The following is a 27,995-nucleotide window of genomic DNA, read 5'->3' as shown; positions in this document are numbered from 1 at the left end:
CATTTTTAACACCCTTTTTTATTTTCATGTATCAATCACAGTTGCACTTTGCTTTCAGTCCAAACACTCTCAATAGGTTGTCACATGATTCTATGTTCTTAAACCTTAATTCCATTTACATTATGTGTGAAGTCACTCTTGAAAGGAATACAAAATCTTTAAAACAACAGACAATACATCAACATAGCCAAATAATATAACGTTAAATCTTTGTAAAAATAAAATAAAAAAAGGTTATTTCCATCTCTCCGCTCCTATCTCTTCCTCACTGAACCGCTTTTCTTCTCCTCTGATTTCTGCTTCTTCACGTCTTTCTTTGGTTTGGACACATTCTCATACAGATCCTTGTCCTTGTTTCTGGAAACAAAGAACGAAAGTCACTTAGTTTCAAACGAAAATTTTTCTATATTTCTGTGTGTGTGTGTGTGTGTGTGTGTGTGTGTGTGTGTGTGTGTGTGTGTGTGTGTGTGTGTGTGTGTGTGTGTGTGTGTGTGTGTGTGTGTTTTCATGGTAACAGACACACATAATGGGGTAATAATCTTAACGACTATATGACTGTGTCTTCTGTAAAAGGTTTAAATATAGTCTTATATAGACAGATTGACTAGACACAGTTGTCTGAGTTGTGCCTCTGGGGTATAAGAGAGGTTAATTAATAGACAAGGGGGTGAAAGGGATTTGATTAAACACATCAACATTGTATGTGCTGTCTGTTGTGTATTTCCTAATTGGTTTATTCTATAAAGCCCCCTAAACCCCATTCCACACAAACACCCCCCTTTATTCCGCTCACAGAGGAATGTGGACAGACAGAAGAGGGGCATGGTGGGAGGTATCATGCTACAAAACCAGACCAGCTTATTGACTGTCCTGTCTTTTTATGGTGCCCTAAGTGTAATTCATTGGACTACACTAGTCTTAACCAAAACCTCTGTGGACACTGGACATAAACAGCGGCAAGAACGGACACTAACAAACCAATCCTGATAACATCCCAATGTGAAGGATCTAAAGGCTTTGCATTGGTTCTTCAATGCAGTTTGTTTTTACATTTCTGAATAATTTCTGACTTTCCGCACAGTTCAAGCCTCTACATTTATTTTAGGTATCACCAGACCAAATATATCGATAAGCACTTTGATCATCTGACTATGCGAGTTCTATGGATCCCCAGCGAAATCCTTGATAGTTAGGACCCTTTACAGATTTACACACAAAGGAGCGTGTACAAATGTAATCTATCAACCAAATGGAAGTGTAAGGGTCCTCAATTAACACTGAGGAAAAAATAAACGTATAAAATATGTTTTGACTCTCCTTAACATGTTTTTCTTAGTTAGATTTGTCATCTTGCTCCCCCCCCCTCTTTTCTTTTCTCCTTTCTCAAAACAATAGAAAATGATGAAGCTTGCACAAAAAACAATTTCACTTTATACCTGTAAACCTGTGATGTGACAATAAAGTTGATTCTGAAATGGGGGTGTGTGGCCTAATGCATATCAAACCGAGAGGCCCAGGGGAAATGAAAAGTTGAGAATGACTGCAATAGAGAACAGCAGGACAGCTTGTGCTGAGACTGGAAACCACACCCCCTTAACTCTGTCTTTCTATGTACAAATCACAATGTTGTGCAACCTCCAAAACCGCTGACCTCAGGATGAGGACGATGACTGAGAGAACTTTGAACCATTGTGGGAATTCAGTTTAGAGAGGACATGGGAACGTTTTGAGGAAGTTCAACAGACACGTACTTAACAAGAGCGTTTGTGTGTGTGTGTGTGTGTGAGAGAGAGAGAGAGAGAGAGAGAGAGAGAGAGAGAGAGAGAGAGAGAGAATGCAGTAAATTAAAAAAAATAAAATGGCACATCCGCTGGACGGCAGGTGCAGGAGTCAGGACCGACAGTGGATTTAAGATAAAAACTAGAAGTCTGCACACGGTGACTTTGCAAAGCTCCCAGTCAAGGTTATAGATTAAAGTTTCGACACAATGGTCTTCTTCATTCAATGGTCTTCTTCATTCTGAAGAAGACCATTGAGTCAAAACAGTAATCATATAAAGCCTTGACTTGGAGCTTTGCAAAGTCACAGTGTGCAGACTTCTAGTTTTTTATTCAGACTGATAAACACACAAACACAGACTCTGTTGCTGTTGTATACTTGAGAGGACAAGGACAGGCTGATTTCTATTACACAGTACATTCGTTCCCTCAACCCCACCCCTAACCACAACTTACTGTAAGCCTAATTCTAACCAGAAATGCACACATTTTCTGCGGTTTTCTGTTCATGTGAGGACACTTTAATCTTACTCACTTTGACTTTGACACTTTCTTGCATAATGGTGGGTGTTTAAGTTGTAGGTTCCCATATTCTGTCTCTGTTTCCTGGGGGGAGAAACAAAATCACACATGAGAAGAGAGAAAGCCAGACAGTTGGAGACAGGGTGAGTATAGAATGACGAAGGTACAGAATGAGGTCATTGCCTAGATGAAATTTCTTTTTCTTTTGCCTCTGTGTCAATGTTCACAATGTCCACTTGAGATAACCTATGATATCTTTATACACCTATAACACTGGGAAGGGGGATAGCCCCTATCTTGAAAACAACAGCAATAGGTTCAAAGGCCTATTGATATTTACAATATTACGCCTGTAACAATCTTGAAGCTATTTTTATTTTTCTTGGCCTCCAGGGCTTGACAGTAAATGAAACAGAACAAAGAGAGTAAGCATATCAAGCCTAGATTTAGCTGTTGATCTCCAACATCACAAACAACTGCAAATAAGTACAAGGTTTGGAGCCATAGCACTCTCACTGTGTGACTCATTGTACTTTTTTTGTGCTCGTCCACAGCTTAGTACTTTCCTGACATAAATGCATATTTTAGCTAAAAGGTTAACATTTTCTCAGACCTTCATTTTAACGTTACATGAATAAAATGTACTTTTCAAAGGATAGATTGTAAAAAGATACGTCGATAATAAGGTCCCTGCACTGTGCTCCCCATGCTCACCATAGATGCACTTTGCTGACGATTCAAGGAATCAATATACTCAGACACAGCCAGGTAGATGAACTTGTATTGGGCCTCTGTCTGCACCATGCCAGAGCGCTGCTCCCGTACCATCTGGATGCTCTTCTGGATGTCTATGTCACAGTCCAGACCTTGGGGGGAATTAAAGTTAAGGAACAATTTATTCTGTGCACGCTGATACACGACCGGATGGTGGACAGTGTATCGACCACCTAATCTCTACACAGGTTAATTAATTGATTCATTGCCCTGTCCCGACAGTACGGACAAAATGTTTGGCTGGCCTTTATTAGGCTATGCTTTATATGCTGTACTTCATTCAAAGGAATATAAAGAAGGATAAAAAAACATGATATATCCTTGATCAGTTTGCGGTTATTGTGTCAACAGCATGTGTAAGAAAACACCACATTTTCACAATGCTTCGTGCTGGTAATCTATGTGTCGGCTATGTGTCATGAAAACATTTTAATTGCCAGTGATGTGCTCTTTTCATGTATTGTAGACAGTAGACAACCTGGTCTTGTTCTGTAGCCAACACTATTCTGGTGTGCAAAGAACTTATTGTTAGTGGACTGTTACGTGTATCTGGGTGTCTGCATGTTTTTCTTCTTTTTTTGTGTACCTTTGGCATTAATGGTCTCCAGGATCATGTCAATAACCACGAAGGTCCCCGTCCGACCGATCCCAGCACTGGACAGAAAGACACAGTATAATCAGGCTTCACAGGACAGCTTCATTTAGATTAGACAGTTGAGTTCAGAGAGCTAGTGGAGATTCAATCCCATCAAGCTAACGGTACACAGGGGTCTGAAGGTACACACAGGGATCTAAAGGCACATGTGTAAGCCTTGCCGAGCTATGAGGCCCATAGGGCAGGAGCCTATCTCCTGTTTCTGTAGCGTGACGCAGCTTGATGTACAAGTACACCCCCTGGACATGACGCTAGTATGTCGCAGGGACTTACCCCCAATGTGCCAACTGCCAGGGAGGCACTGGGTCCCATTTTCAGAGTCTTTGGTATGACCCGGTCGGGGGTCTAACCCTGACCTCCCAGGCTCAGGGCGGACAGTCTAACCACAAGGCCACATGGGGGACTGTAAATACTGTAGATACACAGGGATCTGAAGGTACATGGGGTCTGGACTACAGATGAAAACTAGCCTATGGCTATCTCTGGCTCATTTAAATAGAAGTGAAAACTGACATGTCGATTAATGAGTACTGTCCCTGTCAAATAAATAAATAAATGAAGGTACTATGGAGGTCTGAAGATGGAGGTCTTTTAATCACACACCCATCAATGGCCACCACAGTGCAGTTCGTTGAAACACTGGGGTAATTTAACTGGATGCTCTCAGCTCAAGAAAATAATTAAAACAGCTGCTGGCTACAGATCCAGAGTGCCCCACCTCCACCCCCCGCCCCCAAACCCCTGCTTCCGCACTTGTGTTTCAGTGAATAACATTTACAAAGAAAACTATTGTAAACCATGTTTTACAGGAAAACAACTAGGACAGTTTATTGGACTAGATCACAGGGAAGTGCGTGTATCAAAACAACACCCCGCTTCCAGCAGTGGAAGCTTGTGATTGGCTGAACCGGAGGCAGGGAGCGCTCACAGGGAAGTGCGTGTATCAAAACAACATCCCGCTTCCAGCAGTGGAAGCTTGTGATTGGCTGAACCGGAGGCAGGGAGCGCTCGTTGTGTTCGCCTGGACCGAGGTGCTGAGAGCTCACTCGTGTATAGGTTATAGATAATATAATAGGCCTACATGCGATGTTTCATAACATATAACACAATAAATAATCATAACACATTATAAACATTCTATATTTATAAGGTCAAGTATTCGACTTAATAATTGGGACCATTATCATAAATAGACCTACATTTACAGTAGTTTAGGCATTTTGGTTTGATAAGGTTGTGGGCAGAACAATTTGTCCTTGTTATTTGACTATTTTTACTTTAATTATAATTAAATACACTTCATAGTGAATTAGTGATTATAATAAATAGCTTATGTCATGATTGCTATTATAGCTAGATCAGATTGTGTTTGTAATATTACGCCGGCGCGCCTCCATCATCTCCACCGAAAACAAGCGCACCGCCCTTGTTCCATTGCTGGAACCGGGATGCATCCACATGGTGCAGTGCAGGAAGTGGTAAAGTGATCAGGGGAAAGGTTAGGGTTATGGTTCTCAACTTCTCAAGGTGCTAATTTGACCACTTTGCACACTAGCAATTCATTTGAAAGGGACATCTGACAGACAATGAGACTTTATAGAGAATACATAACTATTAGATGGATAACCCTGCAGAGAAACACTACTCATCCATAATTTTCTCAAGTTTACAGTGTTTATGTGATATAATACATTGGGTTTAACAGTATGTAAGACACTCACATATCACATTTGCAAACAGAGATAATAAACAGTGGAGCATAATTAACTTTTAACTGCTCACACTACTTCTATAGCCTATACAGTACAAGGAATACTTATATTAATCTGCTGCTGGTCACCTTATTTCATATATTTGTAAAATATCCTTCTTGTCAAATTCAGTTGTTTTTATAAGGCAGTCTGTTATATAAGAATCACATACAAATCGGGTCAGAATGTGTAAGTGTAAGTGACCAGAATACTTATATAACATAAAACGTAATCACTTGAACGACAACTCTGAAAACGAACACAAGCAGCCTCTGTACCCATGACATCACAAGGGGAGAATTCCTTCAGGATAAACTGTCAGTTGACTTAAGTTAAAACCTTTATGTTCTAATGCTGTAATCTTAAATCTGTAAATAAAATGAGCTTAATCTTAAGCCTGATTTCTTCTTATAAAACCCAACATTGTTTAAACTTCTCTAAAAATAACATGAAATAAAATAGAAGGAACACTTTAAACAGTGCTTGTACGATATACTTTGAGGTATTTATTTAATTATTCTCATTCTCCTTATTACAAGTATTGCTGAGACGTGGTGCAAGACCCCCACAAACACTCCCCTTTTTTCTGTTCACACAGAAGAGGGGGAGGTGTCCTAAATAATACATTTCAGAAACTCATTTTCTCATTGACATGCTTGAAGTTTTGGGACATTTAACACTATCTGCTAAATATAGTGCTTAAGCCCCAAGGTCCCAAAACATTACATCATCAATCTTTTTGCACTTCCAGTTACATTAATTAACTGTAAATGATTAAACACAGAACATTCTGTAAATTTCCTGCTCTGGATTTCCTGTAGATTCCTTGCATCTAGACTTCCTGATCCCATCTTTCCTTTCCAGTATTAATGCCCAATTCATGCTCCATCGTACAGTGGTGTCGCGTGCCGTGGAGCAGGGATGGTGTCGCATGCCAAAAACAGCCGATCTACAAGCTCACAAGGCTTTGTGGACATGATGCCTTGTGAGCTTGTAGATCAGCTGTTTTCGACAAAGTAAAAAATGTGGCTTAAAAACAGCTGTGCCTGGTGTACATTGCTGGAACCACACCTAAGGCCAGCTGGGCTAGGATCAAATCACGTAAACTCCTGCACCTCTCCTATACTGTCGTCATCTTCTCAGCTTGCCTAACATCCTTCTCCATACAGAGAAAAACACATGTCATCAACAAAAGAAACCTGAACAGAGCCGCCAGTACCTGCAGTGGATGACCATGGGTCCAGCACCTGGGGTCTCAGCCTGCTTGTCGTTGACCTGTGTGAGGAAGCTGAGGACAGCTCCAGGTTCCTGGGGAACGCCGTGGTCAGGCCAGCTCAGGTACTGGTAGTGCGTGATGGTACGACTTTCGTCTGACTGTGAAGACATAGAGCAGTGGTTATCAAGGACCCCAAAATTGAGTTGGCCGCGGTCCCACATCTTAAAAGATTTTGTGCCAGTAGGACAATTATTGAGAAAAGACTTCTCAAAATGTTTTGAAAATAGCAGCTAACACTTCGCATCGTGTGACAAGTCGTGACCTTGTAGATATGCTATTTTGGAATAGGCGAAGTTTAAAATAGGGTTAAAGTGGTTAAACTGTCATTTTGCTGGGGACTCCCATAAACCCCCTCAAGGACCCCTGGGGGTCCCCAGACCCAACTTTGAGATCAATAATGTAGTGTGGTGAAAAACAAGAGTTATGTCTTCAGTGGATTTCCCCGCAAAATGTTGACATTGTGAGATGATGATGTGAAATGTGTCATTTAACATCATCGAGCAAACAGAATGTACAGTACAGTACAGTACAGTACAGTACAGTACAGTACAGTACAGTACGTCACTGAGGACCTGCGTTGATATTTTGAGGGTTACCTGGTTCTTAGGAACGATCTCCATGACTCGGACCTTGTAATCGGTGCAGTCTCTCTCTGACACATGGGTGACCACATACTTTCCTACGTCTTTGGTGGGCTGATTCACCGGATCTGGCCAATATGGCACACATTTATTCTGAAAAAAGAAAAAAGAAAAAACAATACATGAAGGAATAACAACGTCAGTAGACCTGTTAAAAAAAAGAATGAAATAAATCAAATGAAATGTTTCAGGATTTGACCGATATCGTCACATTTAGAAGTCAGGACTTGATCACACAAATGAGTTTCCATAGAACTACTACTTCTCTGATACTGACCCTTCCCTTCTCGACCTCCCTCGTCGTCATGACGATCACCCTTGTCTTCTCCTGCCACATCATCTGCCAGAAATCATTGACAGTTGTTGCGAGGCATCCCTGGCAGGCGATGTAGACCTTGGACTGTCCTGGCTCCCACAAGGTGTTCTACAAACATACAACACTTCAGTGAATACACTTCAATTAAAAAATACTTTGTGTTGCGTTGTGTTGTGTTGTGATATATTAATATAATAAGTCCATAAATGAAAAGTTAATAGATGGATACAAATCTTCACTGTAGATAGACAGACACATCATTCCTTCAATTAATCAATTTGACAGAATTACATACGGCTGCAACAGTGGATCACTAAAATGATCAAAGATCTGAACAGGTAGAAGCCATTGCTCTTATTTATTCTGTGGTCTTCTAACTGCAGAAAGTGACTACATTTCTTCTGTGATTTAACTGCTCATTTATTTGTGTATGTTTTTTTGTTTCTTTGTTTCTTTTATTATGTAATCACCAGGAATGCTGGTCCTTCATTGGCTGTTAATGATGACATTACCAGAAATGCTGGTCCCTGATTAGCTACGGGCTTAAACACACACGGCTACCTACCTACGCAGCCGAACGCAGTACTTGCGCGCTCTGCTGGCGCAAGTAATACAAATACAAGGGATGTACGTCACTGCTTAGCCGAGCTCGGACCAAGTCTGGAGTGGATACTTTGTAGTAACACTTTGTGTACCACTTTCACACCACTCTACCCAATTCCTTGTAGTGGAAAAGGTGGCACAAGTGGGAAGGATGGGCTATGTCAGTGGAAAATTGCCTTACTTTCAGTAAGCCCACCACTCCAACATACTGTAAATCAAATGAACTACACACCAGCAAATACATTTTTGTACTTCCAGCACTGCCCACATTCCAAGACAACATGGGTAATTGATGTGTTAGACGCCTCTGCATGCGTTGGCTACTCCCCCCTTCAGTTGCACGCATGTGTGACTGTACAATTCCCAGCAAGCACGGTCAGGACCTGGACCAATCAGTGACGTCTCGATTGGGGCCAGATCAAGTCAAACCGTGACTAGTCAGATCTGGACTAGAATATCACCTGATTTCAACCAACATAAATCCTGCCAACGAAAACGGACGTCCTGGATTAATCAGTGAGGGTCTGATCGAGGCCAAATAAATATCATAACTAGTCAGATATGTCCCAGAATATAACCTTACATGCTCATATTTCATCTAACATTACAAACAATAACAATAATCCTATAGTCCATATGACGTCCTGGTAATGAAGTCAAGATCATCCCCATATGGGCTGTGATCTGGCCTAGTTCTGCACTGGAGGACGTTATCATAACGTCATCATGACGTCATTTGGCTTGCAGGGTTACTATGTACCAGCATGGACAGCTCCTGTCCATACAAGTAAAAACCTAAATGGAGCACACCCACAACTTTATTACTTTCAGCCTTTATCTGCCAAATGGTCACTGTAAAAAGGGTTTCTTTTCTTTGAATTTTGTTGCATAGAAGAAAAAGACTGCAACAGAGCAGAAAGCCCACAACACTCCAAATTAAATAAAGTCTTTACGGTGCACGGCTCAATAATAACACGAGACAAAGAAGAAGTCGCCAGTACACAAGGAAATCCTTTTCACATGGTTTATTTACCTCTCTGGACAGAGAACAACGTACGCGTTGTCAACGCTGAGGACCGACCAGGTCGAAGCGCGTACGTTGTTCTCTGTCCAGACTAGAGAGGTAAATAAACCATGTGAAAAGGATTTCCTTGTGTGCTGGCGACTTCTTCTTTGTTGCATATAAGAAAAAAAATGCATATTGTAATATTCTGTTCTTAATAAAACATACTTGACAAAACACTTTGAGCCACTGGTCCAAAGCTCTTCTGCAGAGTCACCTACCTTCACATAGTTGGCGTTGATATAGTCTGAACCAATGACCTCTGCATCACCATCCTGCAGGATAACTCTGGTTTCATTGACTTGTTGTGGAACAGGATGGGGAGTGATGTTACAGCAACACGGTGGACGTGTGAAGGTAGAATGACAGGCACAGAGAGACATAGACATATATAGAGTTAGTACTGTTAGATAGGGAGAGATCCACCATTTGATGTGGTCATTTTGGATTACAGTATATAAGAATGGAACTGTGCAGGTCCCTGTGTCAGAGTAAAACTAACACAGATGATTTAACTGTGTTTATAATGGAAACAGCTTACATGGAAGGATGTTCTTGTATCGGTTTTTACTCTTGTTCTCTGGCCTCTGACCCTCCTCTCTGCTCTTTTTCACCTTTGCCTCCAGCTTTTGAAGAGCCTTGTGATTGGGATAGGAAGTAAAGAGACATAAGAGAGACAGACAGACAGACAGACAGACAGAGACAGAGAATAGAGAAATGTAATGACTGTATTACACCACAAGAGGGCAGTGTACTCCATCCAGTGTATAGACGGTCTCAGCCTGTGGTGGTGTGAAAGTTGAAGATATTGAGATACTATGAGGTCACATGCACATTGTGGTCCTATTGTACGTCAGTGCATAGAACTTGCAGTGATGTGCACAGACGTTACCAACTTCAAATGCAACAGTTTTCAGGCCACAGGAGATCAAACAACAGTGAAATGTCTATGTCGTGCTACTGTATGCAGCTTCAGTGCTAGAGCCATTGCTAGTGAGGGGAATTAGTGTCTCATAATAGCAGACGTGTTTTCTTTTTTGTACGTCCTAATGCAAACCGGATTTCCACTTTTACACCACAGTCTTGAACTTGACAAATTAACCACCGCCTATTTCAAAAATAGCGAAAGTGACTTTAATGTCCGCCTATAATGACATGCCCAAGGCAGAGATGCCAGGGTGAAAGTGGTTACGTGAAAAGTACAACATATTCTTTCATCCTTACATCAAACTCTTCCCAGAATCCTGCTTTGGTCTTCCCCTCTGCTCCCTCGTTCTGCCCCTGTGCTGTCTGGTCCAGGAGCTTCACCCTGCACTCAATGTCAGCCGCGTTTACCCTGGTGGAGAAATAAGGCTGTAGAGAGAAGATAGGAACAGAAACAAAGACAGGGAGAGATTTCTTTTTTTAGTACAGAGTACACAAGACAGCGCAGGAGGAGAGACAATCAGGAAACGAGCACTCAGTATATCCTGTAACCGAGTGCCGCGCTGCGAGCTTGTAGATCTGCTATTTTTGAAAAAGTCGTGAAAATGTGTGCAAATCTTTGAATATATGTATTTTTAAAGCGAACGTTGGTAACTAAAATTTTGCTTCTGGGGGGTCCCTGGAACTAAATATTTTGAGATGAGGGTCCGTGGCCAAATATATATCTTTTTAGGGGGTCCTTCACATGAAAAGGTTTGAGAACCACTGACATAGTAGTCTCTTGAGAACAGACTAACTGATCTCCATTTAAGTGAAAAGGACCTTTTCTTTGACGATGGCTGGCCAGATTGCTGACATAGAAACATAGGTTTTTCAAAAAACCTTAGAAGGAATCAAAAGACACTTAGAAATCGGGTCAAAATTCTAATTTTCACGATTTTTCACAAATAGCAGATCTACAAGCTCGCAGCTCGGCACAGAGCTTGTATATCTGCTATTTTTCAATAGTTAAAGCATAAAATAACTAGAAGCAGTGCTCTTCCGAGCACAGGTCTCCACCAGGTCAGGCATGTAATGTGTTTTACATAAGTCGGCCTCCTGATGGCGCTATAAAAGGCTGATGTAAAAAATGCAGGGAAAAGGTTTTACCTTGGCCTCTAAGGAGTGCGCATACAAAGTTTGACACTAATCGGTGGAGTTATAGGTGAAAACATGAATCGGCCTGTTATAGCGCCACCATGAGGCTGATTTGATTTTTCTTAAGTGGCATTTATTCCTCTGTCTATTGGGAATGTGCATGCACAATTTCACCAAAATCGCACACTGCGTTCAGGATTTCAGGCATTTTATTCAAAACTGACCAATCCTGCAAACTTTGAAAGCCAGTTTTAGCCAATCAGGATGGAATATGGAAAATCTGACACATCCATGTCGATCACATGACTGTAGAGATACTGTCTACTGATTTACGTGATTTTTGGACAAAATCTGTAGGAGTACTGGCAAAAGTTAGTTTTGCAAAAGTCGGCCTCCTGGTGGCGCTAGAACAGGCCCATGTGAAATATTTGGGGCAGAGGTTCTGAATTGGTGTCGAGGGAGTGTGTGTGCACAGTTTGGCAGCGACCGGGCCAACGGCGCCGGAGATTAGCTGGTAACGGACAAACGGACGGACGGACGGACGCACGCACGGACGCACCCACGGACGCACGCACGGACGGTGGAGACAATGATACACAATAATGTGTACCCGTTCTAAACGGGTTAAGATGCACCCAGATAAAGACATGGGATGAGACCATCTCACCTGTTTAAGATGCACCCAGGTACCAGAGATCTCCTCGATGCCTTTACGTTTGTAGAACTCCACCAGGTCTGTCAGTGTGTCGAATGTCTCTGAACCGCCCACCGTGTACCTGTCATTCTATATACACACACACACACACACACAAACACACCATTAGGACATATATTATGGATTTATTGCACCTTTGGTAAAAAATATTTTACATAGAGTGGAACCCACGCCGGGAAAAGGGAGAATAATTAGCAGCAGGATTAGGTTAAAATGCAGGACTTTATTTCAATAAATATTTGGTGTACAGTAAGGAGTAAACATGCGATATATAGTATGCGCTCCACAAACAAACGTACACGAAACATATCAGAAGTATAATGGAAAGTACCGAAAAGATTGAAGAAAAAGCAGGACATCATGTATTAGGGGTAGGTGCAGTGGTGTAAAGTAACTAGAAGTACATTTACTCAACTACTGTACTTAAGTGCAATGTGTAGGTATTTGCGACGCATTGTGAGCAAAAGCTTTTTAATGCGTTTTATACATTTGAAAAGTTTTGAAATGGGATATTCTGCATAATTACTACTTTAGGTACTTAAAGTACCCTTTGATACCGGGGGCGCCCGCTGGCCTACTGGTCCAGGTGCATACCACATAGGCATTGCCACATAGGCATAGATGCATGACGGCGTCGCCGGTTTGATGCCGGTTCGACGCGGATGACCTTTGCCCGCGTGTCACTCCCCATCTCTCCCCCCATTTCCTGTCAAGTCTACTGTCCTATCAATAAAGGCATAAAAGCCCAAAAACATTTTTTTTTTTTTTAAAGTACCTTTTGATACCAATACTTTTGTAATTTTACTCAAGTTAATTTTGAATTCCGGACTTTTACTTGTAACAGAGTATTTCTACATAGCACTATTTTTGAGCGGGGGTCACAACGCTCCTATACGTGGCCGTGTGTGTGGGTCTGTCTGTCTGTCTCCGTGTCTGTCTGTCTGTCTGTCTGTAGCCTGCAGTAACCTTTTCTGACCACACATGTTAAGGGAGGGGCGCTGTTGCACACACACACACACACACACACACACACACACACACACACACACACACACACACACACACACACACACACACACACACACACACACACACACACACACACACACCACCGCTCAGTTCACACAAGTGTGATTTTTTACTTTTACTTAAGTGTGTGTGTTAGTACTTTTTACACCACTGAGTAGGTGTATCTATTGTATTGGATACGGTCGGGGACAGAGAAACCCTTTGATCTGACACAGCTAAGGAGTTTTGCCACCGTGAGACCTTCAGGCTGTTAGTTGCAACAGATCTTACCACCAGACGAGTTTCACACCATGCCATCCTGATCTATGCCCCCCACGCAGACTTGTGCAAAAGGCTTCTATAGTAATACATAGTTGTACATTCTAGAACTACAGCAAATAGGGCTGTCACAATTATTACATATTCGTCTAATCGTAATTATTTGACATAATCGCAAATATTTTGTCATAATCGTCATAATCGTGAATGTTGAAAAATGTTCATACATTGACAAACATTTTCAGAAATAGTGGAGATAGCAGATCTACAAGATGCGACGCGTTGTGAGCTTGTAGATCGGCTATTTCCACTATCAATGTTATTTTTTAAGTAGAAAGTTGATAAATATGTCAGTAATTTCTTTGTATATTTATCATATCTGCCATGTGCAACTTCAAAGCCTAAAAGCCAAACAGAAATGTAATTGTCAACGACAAATACACAATTAAATCGTTAATCGCAATTATTTGAGTGACAATTAATCGTCATGTAAAATGTCATATCGTGACAGCCCTAACAGCAACTACTCTGAAGAACACAGTGTGCTGTCCAAATGACAGTCATTTTCTTTGCACCTATGACCCGAGTGTTGCAGCTTTTTATTTTTATGATTCTCTCATATTTGTATCCCCCCAGCACGCACGCACGCACGCACGCACGCACGCACGCACGCACACACACACACACACACACACACACACACACACACACACACACACACACACACACACACACACACACACACACACACACACACACACACACGAACACACGGTGCAAACGACAGTGTCTCTCATTCAGAAATGAGGACTTGCATGGTGTTCGCTATGGTGAACCACAGACTAAAAATAACCTTCGTAGTTAAAAACCCTCAATGCTTTGCTGACAACACGTGGACATAATCTATGAAAGTAGGGCTGGGAAAGAAGAACTCCATGTTGGTGTTTAGCTCTTTATTTGGATTCTACAAAGCCAAAGATAGATAGAGTGTATGTCGAGTCAACCACTAGCTATTAAGGGTTCTCATGCATCCCTGAGTGCCATAGAACTCAGCTGTACAGTACCAGATGGCCCTTCCATCGTCTTGCCCCAAGTTCCGTGTCTGTGTGTGTCTCATTGATATTTACTGTGACTTCAGGCCCTGTTCTAAACTAAAAGGTCTGATTTGAAATAACAAAGTGTGAACGTGGCCTTGACCTTGAGTGTGTGAAGAGTGTGAGTGTGTGTGTGTGTGTGTGTGTGTGTGTGTGTGTGTGTGTGTGTGTGTGTGTGTGTGTGTGTGTGTGTGTGTGTGTGTGTGCATGCATTTCTGTTTATGTGTATTTGTAAATGTCTAGGTGTATCAATGTGTGTATGATACTGTATAAGGTTGCTGTCTGGCAGAAATCAGCTAACTTAATTTTTCAGCTTTTTCTGCTTAAATCAGTGCTATTGAAACCGGCTAACTCCATTGGATCCTCAAACTATCTGCTATGACTGCTAAACTAGCAAACTCCACCAAACGTCAGAGTTAGCTGGTTTTGCTACCTCCAGGCTCCACACCCTTTTGACCTCCAACCTCATTGTGAGTTTGGATGTCCATTCAGCTGCTCAATGATGGACAAAACCTCAATGTCCAAAAAAAAAATACATTTTGGAGTTAGCTGGTTTCTGCCTGACAGCAGAGATATATCATATGACACAATATGTAAATGAATCCTCTTCACACAACTATCCTAAACTCAGTCATTAACTTGTACTTGTTGCGTAAGAATGGGACATCTAGAAGTGATTTCATAGCATAGTATGCTGGACTTCACAACCTTGGGAATGCCCCAGTGTGAGTGTGCGCGTGCGTGCGTGCGTGCGTGCGTGCGTGCGTGCGTGCGTGCGTGCGTGTGTGTGTGCGCGTGCGAGACAGAATGTGACATGAACCCTTTTATTCAGTGAAAATAACTGTAATAGAGCTACAAGCTCATTGTGAACTTGTAGATTGGTTATTTCCAGGGCAGAGATTTAGTGTGGAGGGAAATACTAGCGGACCTTGTATAGAGCCCTGGGGAACCCCAGTCAACTAGGTATACAGTGTTTATGTGGTTCAGACATATACAGTTTAACCCTGCACAGTCAAAGCAAACAACTGACCAAGAGAAAACCCCAACAAAGGTTGCACATTACATGACTATAATCCTTATTATATATCTAGAACAGGGGTCTTCAACGTTTTCAAGCCAGAGACCCCCAAACTGATGGGGAGATGGAGCAGGGACCCCCCTACCACCTCGTAGGGCTACAACAACATATATTGTATATTTATGTATACAATAGTGTTTCATATATGTACAAACATATTTATATGCTTTCATTTTAAACATACATGTAAGGTACAGCGAGATGGGTGGCCATACTACTGCCATTTCTAAACATACCTTATTAACTGAGAAAGAACCAATGTCAATACTATCAACAATCTGTCAATTGCACAGTAGTCATGTATACACGCTATTCAAAATGGACAGAATCATGATTTATAAAAAAAAAAAAAAAGCAACAATCAAGCAACAATTTCGTTGACCCCCTGCTATACCTAGGGGTCGCGGACCCCCTGTTGAAGACCTCTGATCTAGAATATATTCTGATCACAGTTAAGATTATTCATCATGATTATTGGTAGATTTGGGGTAAATAAGTTGTTTTTTGTTTAAATGACTGATCTCAGTCTAGCAATAGCAGGCATTGTAAATATAAATACTACATTTTTTATACCGGTAATGCCTGTTCTATTAAACAAAGGGGACAAGATGGAAGGAGATAGCACATACCTGGCACATGATCTTAATGTGGGAAACCCTCTTAACTCCCGTCTTGGTTAATGTATCCGTCAGGGCGGACAGTACAAAGTCTCCTGGTTTAGACAGAGACTCACGCACCAGAAACGTCCCTGGGTCGTCCCGTTCCAATAGCAACTTCTCTGCGCCGGGCCCCGAGAGGTGACCGTGATACCACCTGGGTTAGAGAGAGAGAGAGAGAGAGAGAGAGAGAGAGAGAGTGAGAGTGAGGTGCATAATGATGTTTGAGTTGTTAGGGCCTGTTCCTCTACCTGAACAATAAAAAAGCTATTCATTTACTAAATTTAAACCAGTGGTTCTCAACCTTTTCAGGCCGTGAGTGACCCCTAAAATAATCATATTTGAACTGGGGACCCCCTCCCACCCTGACGAGCACTGAGAGTTGAGGCATTACATTTTGTATACATAATATAATATATAATATATAAAAATAATATATAAAAAAACTAAAATAATAATAATAATAATCAAACAAAAAAAATGTATCAACAAAGTTATCAGAGCATTGACCTGCACACACATGCTCAGGATTATTTAACGCAATCGCCTAAATCAAATTCAGATACAGGTTTGCCGGTGTACAAATGCGGTTCAAGTTGTCATACTGTACAAGCTCCCAACATTTGCCGACTCAAGAAAATGGTAAAGAATAGAGAAAGAAAGAATCAAGGGAAACCAGTTATATATGTAAAATATTCTGAATATAATATGAGCAATGTCAAGTACATACTGTAAGGACCATGGTTAAAAATAGCAATAACATGCTGCAATTAAGAAAGCCTTCCAAAACATATCTGTTAGCATAATTGTGTCCATAACCTGGAGATATGTGACACTGACACATAACCAGTGTGTTCAGTGCTAATGGGATATCCGACATTGTAATGAGACATTTAAAGTATTGCAGTGATATATTTCACCTACAAGCTCAAAACAGGGAAACCAGTGGATACAATACATGTTGAGAATATAGAATTTGCGATACTCTATTGCAAAATGACTGCACACAAAGTACTGATATAGTACATTTAAAATGAAATGCATAACCTTTTTTATAGTTGGGAACCACTGGTATAATGTGTCTCACCTGACATTTATAGTAATTCTAATTATATATAACAGTAGATTATATTTGGCTCCACTACACTGAGCAAATGTCAACAGAGTACAGCACGTCATGCCACTATAAATATCCAGTAGAACATAAGGTGACATAAATGTTCTTTGTTTGATATATGTAAATGGTTTGTACAGATGTCTGTGGTGTCGGCTGATTATAATATTAGTAACAGTGTTCTGTGCGGAGACAGTACAATAAGTGTGCGCGACTGCGCGTGTGTGCGTATGCATGCTAGCACTGAGTGTCCACAGTTCTCTCTCTCTAGCTTTATGCCGGTTGCCTGTCACTTAAATTTAGGCACAGTTCTCGATTTCTTCATCTGAACTTCCTGCTTTGCGGTCGGAAAATTTTCTGATGACAGATTTTGGTGGCTGAAGACGACAAGTTATTTATAGCCTGTGTGTGCCCCTCTCACCGATAAGTGATACAAAGACACACACACACACACACACACACACACACACACACACACACACACACACACACACACACACACACACACACACACACACACACACACACACACACACACACACACACACACACACACACACACACACACCGCCCTTCCTCTCTTTGCATCTCCATCCCTCTCTATCTTCGTTTGAGGCTAAAGTAGCTGTTGATCATGTAATGCTGAGAAGAGAGTAGTTACCTTAGTTAAACTAGGCAACAAATTCATGCACAAAATTGTGAACAGTTTTTGCCATGTCTTCTTTACAGAACACCTACAGCTGCAGGTCATCTGAGGCTACAGCCGTCAGGAAACTTTAACCAATACTGTGACCGGGGAGAGATTGTGATGACTGATAATCTATGAATGACGCAGTTATATTATCCATGTCAGAAAAAAACTAACCAAAATCTAAAACACTAAATACGAAATCAAACACACACTTTCCGTGCTGACGCGTGCGTTTGTTTGCATGTCAGCAGGGAGATGGACAGAGATAGGGGTAAGCTGAATGGAACATTATCTGCACAGTGGCCTCCACCACGGTCTGCTGGTGGAGGCCACAATACTGACAGAGAGAGAGAACACGGTATGGTGTGCAAGAGAGAGGAAGACGAATAGGGTCTGGTCACTGCTTTCAAATGTGTCAAAACTTAAAGTTTCCAACCGCAGCCAGAAAGGGAAGTTAGATAACAGACACAGAGAGAGAGGGGGGGGGGGAAGAGTACAAGCCCCAAGTATGAGTGAATTAGACCTATGTATATACTGTAGGCCCAAACACACATGAACAGATTGAAATGCAGAGGCTCTCTTACATGTATACACAAAACAGTTACATGGCATGCACACTTATGCCTCATTCACACTACGAAAAGCCAGCTTGGAAATGTTTAAAGCTGGTTTGCATAGAGAATACATTGAATTACCAAGCAAACCATTAGCTTGGCTTTTCGTAGTGTGAATGAGGCATAAGACTTACTTAGACTTAAGTGTGCACATGCACATGCACAAAACACACACATGTGCATACCCACCCATGAACTGACACACAAAAGGAACACACAAACACACATGCCAATTTAAATGAAGAATGCGCAGTGGATTTCATAAAATGCTTTGCAATCAGACAGTCACAAAGAGGGAGTGCCGTTGGCCTCTAATGATTTGACTCATGCTGTAAACGCAGTGGAAGACTGCATGGCCTATATACAGTGTATTTATTACAGCCTTAGTTGAACATTCACCTAGACGTGGATAAATACTCCTCCTGGCCTCACTACTGACAGTAGTGGGTCATATTGTTGCTATTGGGCAGAAACCTTGTCCAAAACTGTTACTTTTCAGGACATTGACAAAAAAATTTTTTGCCGGATTACCCGGCAAAATTACGTCATCTGCATCACATCGCGGATCATACACACATGATACACTACCGGCCAATCACAGCGTATCTGCCGTCTCTTCAGGAAGTAGCCTCCCTCAGCTAGTGTTTACGATGGTGAAGGATTCTTAACCTCTTAATCCCCAAATCCTGGCCAAAAAAATTACGTTCTACCCCTCCACGGATTCGTATCGGTCGCGGTGGTTTGCGGCGCCGCTCCGGTGGTCCGCGACGACTCCGGCCGAAAAACGGCCGAAAAAAGCAATACCGCTTCGGCGCTACTGACCACTAGTTTAGCAACTTACACAGTATAGCTTTAAAGTATAAGATAGGGCATTCATTTATAAAAAAATTATAAACAAATAGAAATATATTTTATAAGGTTTCTGCCTGACTACAATGATATAGATTTTTGTCTAGACAGTGGGTGTTCAATTTCAACTCCGACTCAAGTAAAGAGCGATCTAGTAAATGCCTTCTTGATTAATTGATTGTAATTTCTGCTTTCATTGATGGTACTGTGGAGAGACATGAATTTGGAAAGAGGGGATCACATGTGAAAATGAAACCACAAGTGAAACAGGCTTTGAGCTGGATTTGAACCCATGCAGATGGCAGTACCCTAGGGCCGGGCCCATGTTCATAGTGAACTAGAAAGATGTGTGTGTGGTTGCCGTGGTCCCCTTTCAAGGCTATGGAGAAAATTAATTCACTAATGTTTTAATGGCCATATATGGAGATCTCTGTGTCGGTCCATGCCCCTTTCATGCCCATTTATGGAGATCCCGGATGTCATCAATATTAAGCCCATATCTTGGAATGCCCATATATGGACATATACTGTGTCATTATCACGTGGTCTATATATGGACATACTCTGTCAGTTTCATGTGGTCTATGATGTCAGAGTCCAGACATCAAATCCATATCTGGGAAAAGTTTATTTTTAATTAAAGTCAATGGAGAAAATTAATTCACAAATAAATGTATATAAATTAAACTATATATATAACGTATCTCTTAGCATAATAGCACGCATGCGTGTTCCGATGAAGCTGATCTATTTGACATATGGGCCAAGTGCGAGCCACCAGAACTGTGGGAGGAATCCCGCTGCGGGGGCAACCACACTAACTAACCAGATCACCCTTCATAACCTTTGCTCAGGGTTCAGAGAATAATAATTTACAAGTATCAACTGAAATTAATATCAGAAAACACCACATTCTTGTGTCGTGTGTGCATGCTCACGTACACCACGGAACTACGTCTAGCGCGCAAGCCCTGAGCGTGTAGGCGGCACGAACCCTTTGAGGATGGGGAGAACCCATTGCATAAGAGACGTATTGTCTCTGCAGTGTGTGTGTGTGTGTGTGTGTGTGTGTGTGTGTGTGTGTGTGTGTGTGTGTGTGTGTGTGTGTGTGTGTGTGTGTGTGTGTGTGTGTGTGTGGTGTGTGTGTGTGCGTGCGTGCGTGTGTGTATGTTTTGTGAGGACAGAACGCAATATTTTCAGTGTTTTCCCTGGTCACAGACTGAGTTTTCTGTGGGTATGAAACAAGCTATTCAGTTTGACTTCACCTCAACCATAAAGGCAAGAAGGAGAGAGAGAGGAACTGACCTCTCTGCGGTGGGGTCGGAGCAGTTAAGGGGGAATTTGAGTTCGATTAAGGTGCCATCTTTGTCCTGGAGGATGCCGTTCTCTGCAGTGTAGTAGTCCACCAGCTCCGACAGCGTGGCAAACTTCTCTCCTCCATAAAGGTCGTAGTAGTCTCCCGTGTTCTGGATGCGGATGTGGGTCACCATCTCACCTATCCTGGAGGGAGGGACGTGAGTGGCATTAAGTAACCATATGGCGTCCCTATAATAAAGTCATTATAATAAAATAAAAAGAATAAAAATGAATGTAAGAGAAATGTTCAATAATGTTTACAGACGTTAAATGTCTTTGAAAAATAAAAAATATAATAGGGTAATAATACTAGGGTGCCCTGAAGAAGGTAGAGGCATGTTTGTGCAGCCACACGTGGGTTGAACGCAAATTGAATCATGATGCAACTCCCCATACTGGTCACACCCATAAACCAGATTTTTGATCTTCCATTACGTCATGACTGCCTTTCACATTTTGCAGAAGGTGCCCAATTTTACAAAAGAATTATGTGTTTCCAGTTCAATCAAACATATGGCAAACTGAATCAGAATAGTAAATGGGTATGCCATGCTATAAACAGTTGTATCAACCTAGATACTGGACTGGCTATTGATGTATTTGCACACTGGGGTGTCATGATAAGTGCTTATGAATTTTAGGTATATGAATGTATTTTTTTGTATTTTTGTATTTTTGTATGTTTGTAGTATTGTACTTTTGTATTTCGTATAACGCTGATACTTCTGATTGCCCAAGACACATTTCTCCTCGGAGACAATAAAGGCTAATTCAATTAAATTCAACTCATGTATATATTTATACACTGTCTGTTTATATTCTATACTGCTTTCTTTTATTTGGACTACAATACTGGATTATGTCCAATTTTCAAAATAATCTCATCTATGAAATGAATTGACACCTACTACAATCTATACTGTATATTTTTTACAGTGTCCTTAATCAACATTGAAGCAGCCATGCCTTTGTAAACAGGATGCAAAGATAATATCATGACTCTGTGATGTGTGCCATGTTTGACTGCTAATGTGAGCTTTAGCTGCAACATAAAATACTTTTTGACTTGTTTGTTAGTGAAATAAATGTATTGTCAGTATTACGGCGAGCAAAACAAAGTGACTAAACCTGCTTTAATGGAGATGTAAGGTCGGATCACTAGCCTGTTTTCCTATCAGTAATAGACAAGATGTTATCTGAGATAAGAGGAATTGACAAATAACTGTTTGCGCTTTTAAATTGATCAATAAACAAGTAATTTGGAACAAGAATCAATCTGTAAGAGAGTACAAATGGACCTGTTTGGTAGCACTTTTGATACTAACCTTTGTTAGTACAGTACAGTAAGTAATGAAGATATGTCTATGTATTATATAATGCACTTTGAAGGGTTAATGTCACAATATTAAGAGAAATAGTACAGTGCAATAGATTGCACTTACTGTACTATATATGTTAGACCCCTGTAAGAACATAGTGTATTACGGATATTCTCATTTAGTATCTACTGTACAATAAAAAAAAAACATGTTTTTTTAATTATACCTTTTCAATTGGTTAATACATTAGTCATCACAGTGGAAGAATTCCTCATGTGGATAGATAAGCACAATATACAGTACAGGTGCTCTTTAGAAATGAGAACAAACGTATGCATATAATAACAGAAGGGGAAGTATGTCAGTTTTTCAAAGTTAAGAAAATAGTGCAAACAAGTTATTTCAGATTCTCTGCAATATATTCTCTTTTTGATTTCATATTAAACCATACGCATTTAAATTGCCATAATAAGTGAACTAACTGGTGCTACGTGGTGCTCTTGTGACAGTTCCTATTTCAGTGTATATCAAACTAAACTGTTTACCATCTCAATGCCTGTTCCATTTATTCATATTTCATTTTAACCAAACTAGCAATGACATTTGTCTTACTGTGAATCCACATGCTAAGTGCCATGCTAATTGCAAAAGTGTAATAGAAACCAAGCACGGATATAATAACGTATATCAAAAAGCAAGAAAGACAAATGGAGGAGAAAAGATAACGTACATATGTTGTCTTTTATATCTCTCCACTGTATCGCGTAATCTCAATATTATAAAAGTCTATTTTGAAGTCTATAATAGTGGCTGGATTCTGACTTTGTTCTGAAGTGGGGACATTTTGTATATCTGTTACTACATTCTGAATTCACACCTTGAGATGAGAGATGATTGATCATCCCCTTTTGACAGTATCTCACCTAGACAGATTGTTGATATGATATCGGTAAATGGCAAACTAAACTAAACAACTTTGAAAGAAAGTTAAGGCCAATATAGTTTACATGGAAACAGAGTGTGATGTTGTGAAGTTTGATACCTGACAGACAGAGAGAAGTCTCCCACCATCTTCTTGCTGGGCCTGGCCAGGAAACTGCCATGGACGCCTCGAGACTTCAGTATTGACTCAGCGTCCAGACCGGAGATGTCTCTGTGGAACCACCTGGAACCACACACATGTACACAGATTTTAACAATTTATTCATGTCCACAGTCCACACCATTAGAAATAACACACACACACGCACGCACGCACGCACGCACGCACGCACACACACACGCACGCGCACACACACACACAAAAAACAACTATGATAGCACTTGTATAGTGTACCACAAAATTGTGAGCGCACATATTGTATATAGTGTACCACCTCCCACACACACACACACACACACACACACACACACACACACACACACACACACACACACACACACACACACACACACACACACACACACACACACACACACACACACACACACACACACGCTTATGTTATACAGTATGTATCACAACATGGTGCATTGTGAGTTTGTAGATCTGCTTTTTTCAGCGAGCAATAGTAAATCAAGCATTGGTGTCATGAGACTCCAGACCGAGACATATCTTTAGAAATAACATTGTATTTCAAAGTCAACTAGTTCAAAACTGATCTGTGTTTTTTACTGTTCAGACTTCCAATCTGGATAGGCCAAAAATCAGATTTGGGATGGCAGTCTGAACGTAGACTAATGACTGCTAGTGCACTGTACATACCTATGATTGCTTAAACAGCAGACACACTGACTTTGCAAGCAGATCCTCAAATAACAGTTAACTTCTACAGACCAACACCCACGTCCTACACCCATTATTTTCTCACATCCATCGGTGAAGTGCATGGAAAACATTCAACACACAATTTATGTGCATACGCAGCAAATGTAAAAGAATATTTACTTTTGCCTGTAGTGTTTCTGGTTCTGTCATAGTGCTTGATTTATCTCTGGATTTTAACTTTTCAATACAGTTCAATGTTTGAAGTGAGGTATGGTTTTGGTACTATATTAGGAATATTATATCTGTCACTAAGTTATAGTGCTTGGTCTGACTTACAACAACAATAATAATAAAACAAAATACATTAGTAATAATAATAATAATAATAGTAATAATATCCCCAATAAACTACACAAATACAGTACATGCAGTGAGTGATATTTCTGTACATGCAGCGTGTCCAATTTTATCTGAAAGTATATGTTGCAAAATGTCTCTGATATGATAAATATATTTTACAGAGCCATGTGGAACAATGTAATACCAGAACATCAATCTTGAGTGTATTCTTCAACCAAAAGCTCATTTAGTCAATCAGTCAATAAATGTTTTTAGTTAATTTATATTTTGCATGCTACTCATAAGTATATTCTCAGTTTATAATTGCATACATAACACTGCGGTAGATCGGTGATTTGTGAAGTTACGGTCACATTAGCTTTGTGTCTGCTTATGTGGCCATCTTTTTGCAATGGTTTTCAATGGAGAACAACAGAGCATTTTTGCACGGAGAGCAGAGTAAAATCACTTAAATCAGTTAAATGAACACTCAGGATTTTGCAGTGCAACGCTATGTGAAGGCGACATTTACAGTTACATTGGAACCACTTAAGAGTCCCTCCCTATACTAGTGACTTTTCTGTTTTCGCTCTAAACGAAATATTATTGGATATTATTGGATGTTCTGGCCTGGGTACTGAACCCGTGACCTCCCAGCGACAGTACAGTACTTCTGTACTCTCATACTTTGACCTCACCATAGCATGTGCTCTCTTCTGACCCACCCCATGCTGTTTTAAATGCCACCAGCTAGAATCTAGCTTGGCTTGTACAAATACAGGTGATGTTAGATACACGCACCCGCGCAACTACGCATGCACACACGTGCAAAAGTCATGCAACTCCAGCATATTCATGTAATGTGCTATTATTTATTGTTATTTTATGTGATTCTTTAGCAATATTCAAATTATAATGACATAATAATTGACAATAGCATTATGACTTTTATCTAAACAATGATATTGAAAACCTATTTTATAAGTGAGACCTAGCCAGGAAATAAACAACAGCAATAATAACAGAAGCACACATTACATACACAAAAGATTAATACAAAATACACAGCATTAGAATAATACAGGGTTTTAGAAAAAACAGCCGGTCATTGACAACGTATCGTTCATCTGCCTTTTACATCTGGTAAGATTTGCTTGCAAATCATTCCAAGGTGCTTCCTTGATGGAACAATCTCATCTTAACCACTGGTTACCAGCCAGGTACTGGTACCATTAAGGTACGTTTGCCTGTCATCTCTCCTAATGGCACCACACCAATACAGCATGGAATTGTGCACAAATATTATCCAACGATAACAAAATATTCCACGTTTTGGGTCTGAGAGGCTAAATCTCATCAAATGGTGGTCCAAGGCTCAAATGCCGAATAAATAATGGAACTTGGTGTGAAAAAGGTTGAAAACCACTGACATACAGTATACAGCTACCCTATAATATCACTTGATGATGTACTAAATATTCATATAAGTACGTTATGCTACTACTACTGTGTTGTACTTTCAACATGTGAGATCAATAATTAATGTGTATTTATTTCACTTGAGCTGTATTTGGGTAGAGTGACGATATTATAAGGACATACTGTAGGACACATTCAAGTATCTGACAATGTATAAAGTCACTGTACCAACTTTGATGAGGCAGTAGCATTGTGTTTTTTGTTTTCATTTCCTGATAAGTTTATATTTTGGACATGTTTGGTTTCTGCCAGACAGAGATATCATAAATTCTTCAATTCTTCTACCTAAAATATTCTAGTAAATCAAATAGACACTGAACATTACAACATATTAGAACAATATGGTGATTTGAAGATTCAAAAGAGCTTATTTGTCACTCACGCATAAAGTGAGTGACTTGTCTTGCCCACAGACAGTGCTAACAGCAATATACCCTACCGATCAAAGGTTTGGACACAGCAAACTTTTGACTGGTAGGGTATAACAACAAGATATAATACAAGATATAAGTGTGTCAGTGAACAGAACATGAAAGGAGATGAATGTTTATTCTCCATTGATATTCTGTAAACTCTATTGTCAGCAGTCTGCAGAGTATGAGTGAGTGACAAATGAATATAAAGTATAAAAGCAGAACAGAGGGCTTAACTGCTGCAGTAAAAGAGACAGACACAGAGAGGAAGGGAGGGAGGTAGAGAAAGAGAAGGAATGGAAACAGAGAAGTTAACATCCAATGCCTTACGCAAAAAACACAGCAGATTACAGCCGGGGTTGGCCAACTGAACCGACTTCGACTTTGTCACTAATTGAGTCATATATTGTTCATTCTCAATGGGCTATAATGGCTGCAAACCACTTTGAGATCAAAGCTACTACAAGTAAGAATGGTGCTATACAGTAAAGACCATGTAAGAGTTTATAATTATATTATTATTACTACTTACCGAACCATGTTGTCCTTTTAAGTCTTCTGGTTCCAAAGAGAAGGGCAGAGGGTTATGATGTGCTCTTTACAACAGAGTATGCATGCACACATACACAGTGAACTGTACTGTCATGTAGCCTAACTTTTCCTTTGCAAACTTCTAATAAAGTCTTCAATCAATCAAGATTCAATTCAAGCATCATAATATGGGCTATATTCTCTTCTGACAGGAACTAGTTCAATTAGTCAAACAACAGTAGGCCTACATCTCTCTGACTGAAGAGACACTACAATACTTTCACTAGCATGTTGCCTCCCTGATTCCTAAAGACAACTCTCTGACCCTGTCAATGATATAACTCTGAGTGCACAAACTCAAGAGGGTCCATTTGGTCCCATTGTTGTGCCCTCAAGAGTTATTGAAAGATTGTACTGTGTAGTCTAGTCCAGTGGTTCTCAAAGTGGATTTCAGGGACTCTCTAGGTTCCTTTATGGGGGTCTAAATTGACCATTACAAGTCTGTAACTTTGACAGTGTACAAATGGAACCAAATGGACCCGTTACACACTGTCAAAGAGCTTCAAATTTCAAAGTTTGAGAAGCACTGGTCTAGGCTGTCAGTCCACTCTCTTCCTCCTCCAGTCATAATATCCAGCCTCCCTTTGCCAGCAGGTAACACTTACTGTTCTCAGCAGCCCTCCTGTAAAGTGACACCCAGTCTGAAACGCTGCTGTCTGTAGGCTATATGTGTATGGTAGGTAGGTTCCCTCTCCTCCTCTTCTGTTCTCTCTCTCTGTTTCACCCCTTCTTCCTTCCTTTTTAACTATCAACCCTTTCACAAGTGAGTGAAAGCGAAGACAAGATAGCAGGAACCAAAATAGCTGATACGAGAAGAGAGAAGGGGCGGAATTCCACGCCCCCACACACACAAACAATCACAAAAACAAACGCTAAAAAAAGTGTGCAATAATAACGTATGCCTACTTTATATTGGAGGTAGAGTTAGTTCTGCCTCTGATACTCCATCTCCAGTGTGAGCTGCTGCGCGCTCTGTTATTTGTGCGTCGGTTATTGTTGTGAGCGCACAAGTGTTATGTCCTGTTTAACTGTCTGTCGGCGAGAGAAAAAGGAACTACCAGCCTGTAATGAAAATAAGCTCTGCTCTGACAAAACACGCTACTTCAGATTCTCAAACCCGCAACACTAGTATAAGTAGTAGTAGCCCACTTTTCTTTCACTTGACTTTGCCCCTGTTGTTGTTTCTATTCTA

At 40.6% G+C, this 27,995-nt stretch overlaps 1 protein-coding gene across 4 annotated transcripts; it reads right to left on the bottom strand.

The window, feature by feature from the left end:
* Nucleotides 1-15: 15 nt before the first annotated feature.
* On the bottom strand, nt 16-27,995 carry ptpn6 (protein tyrosine phosphatase non-receptor type 6). Of its 4 annotated transcripts, none has more exons than XM_080750506.1 (16): nt 27,710-27,995; nt 26,745-26,770; nt 23,256-23,378; nt 20,844-21,038; nt 16,244-16,427; nt 12,108-12,224; nt 10,604-10,732; nt 9,921-10,017; nt 9,601-9,680; nt 7,675-7,821; nt 7,353-7,490; nt 6,700-6,854; nt 3,661-3,728; nt 3,015-3,166; nt 2,314-2,384; nt 16-357 (listed from the first exon to the last, which is right to left on the bottom strand). In XM_080750506.1, exons 2-16 carry the CDS (start codon nt 26,750-26,752, stop codon nt 255-257), a joined length of 1,767 nt encoding a protein of 588 aa, XP_080606632.1. In that variant the 5' UTR covers nt 26,753-26,770; nt 27,710-27,995; the 3' UTR covers nt 16-254. The 4 variants fall into 4 exon arrangements, with proteins under 4 accessions (XP_080606632.1, XP_080606631.1, XP_080606633.1 ...); XM_080750505.1 differs by lacking the exon at nt 27,710-27,995 and adding an exon at nt 27,409-27,677; XM_080750507.1 differs by lacking the exon at nt 27,710-27,995 and adding an exon at nt 27,409-27,677 and having other exon boundaries at nt 26,745-26,767.

The sequence above is a fragment of the Nannobrachium achirus genome (assembly GCF_963921795.1).
Source record: "Nannobrachium achirus genome assembly, chromosome: 2".
In the NCBI taxonomy this organism is placed as follows: Eukaryota; Metazoa; Chordata; class Actinopteri; order Myctophiformes; family Myctophidae; genus Nannobrachium; species Nannobrachium achirus.
Note: the sequence above shows the minus strand (reverse complement) of the source record. Positions and strands in the feature narration are given on the sequence as shown.

Bases quoted from the DNA above. Each gene is read 5' to 3' on its own strand.
- ptpn6 (XM_080750506.1), bottom strand. The intron at 6,855-7,352 runs GTAACCCTCAAA...ATGTCTTCACAG, and splicing joins AGATCGTTCCTAAGAACCAG to TCAGACGAAAGTCGTACCAT. The intron at 2,385-3,014 runs GTGAGCATGGGG...TTCTCCCCCCAG, and splicing joins GTCAGCAAAGTGCATCTATG to GAAACAGAGACAGAATATGG.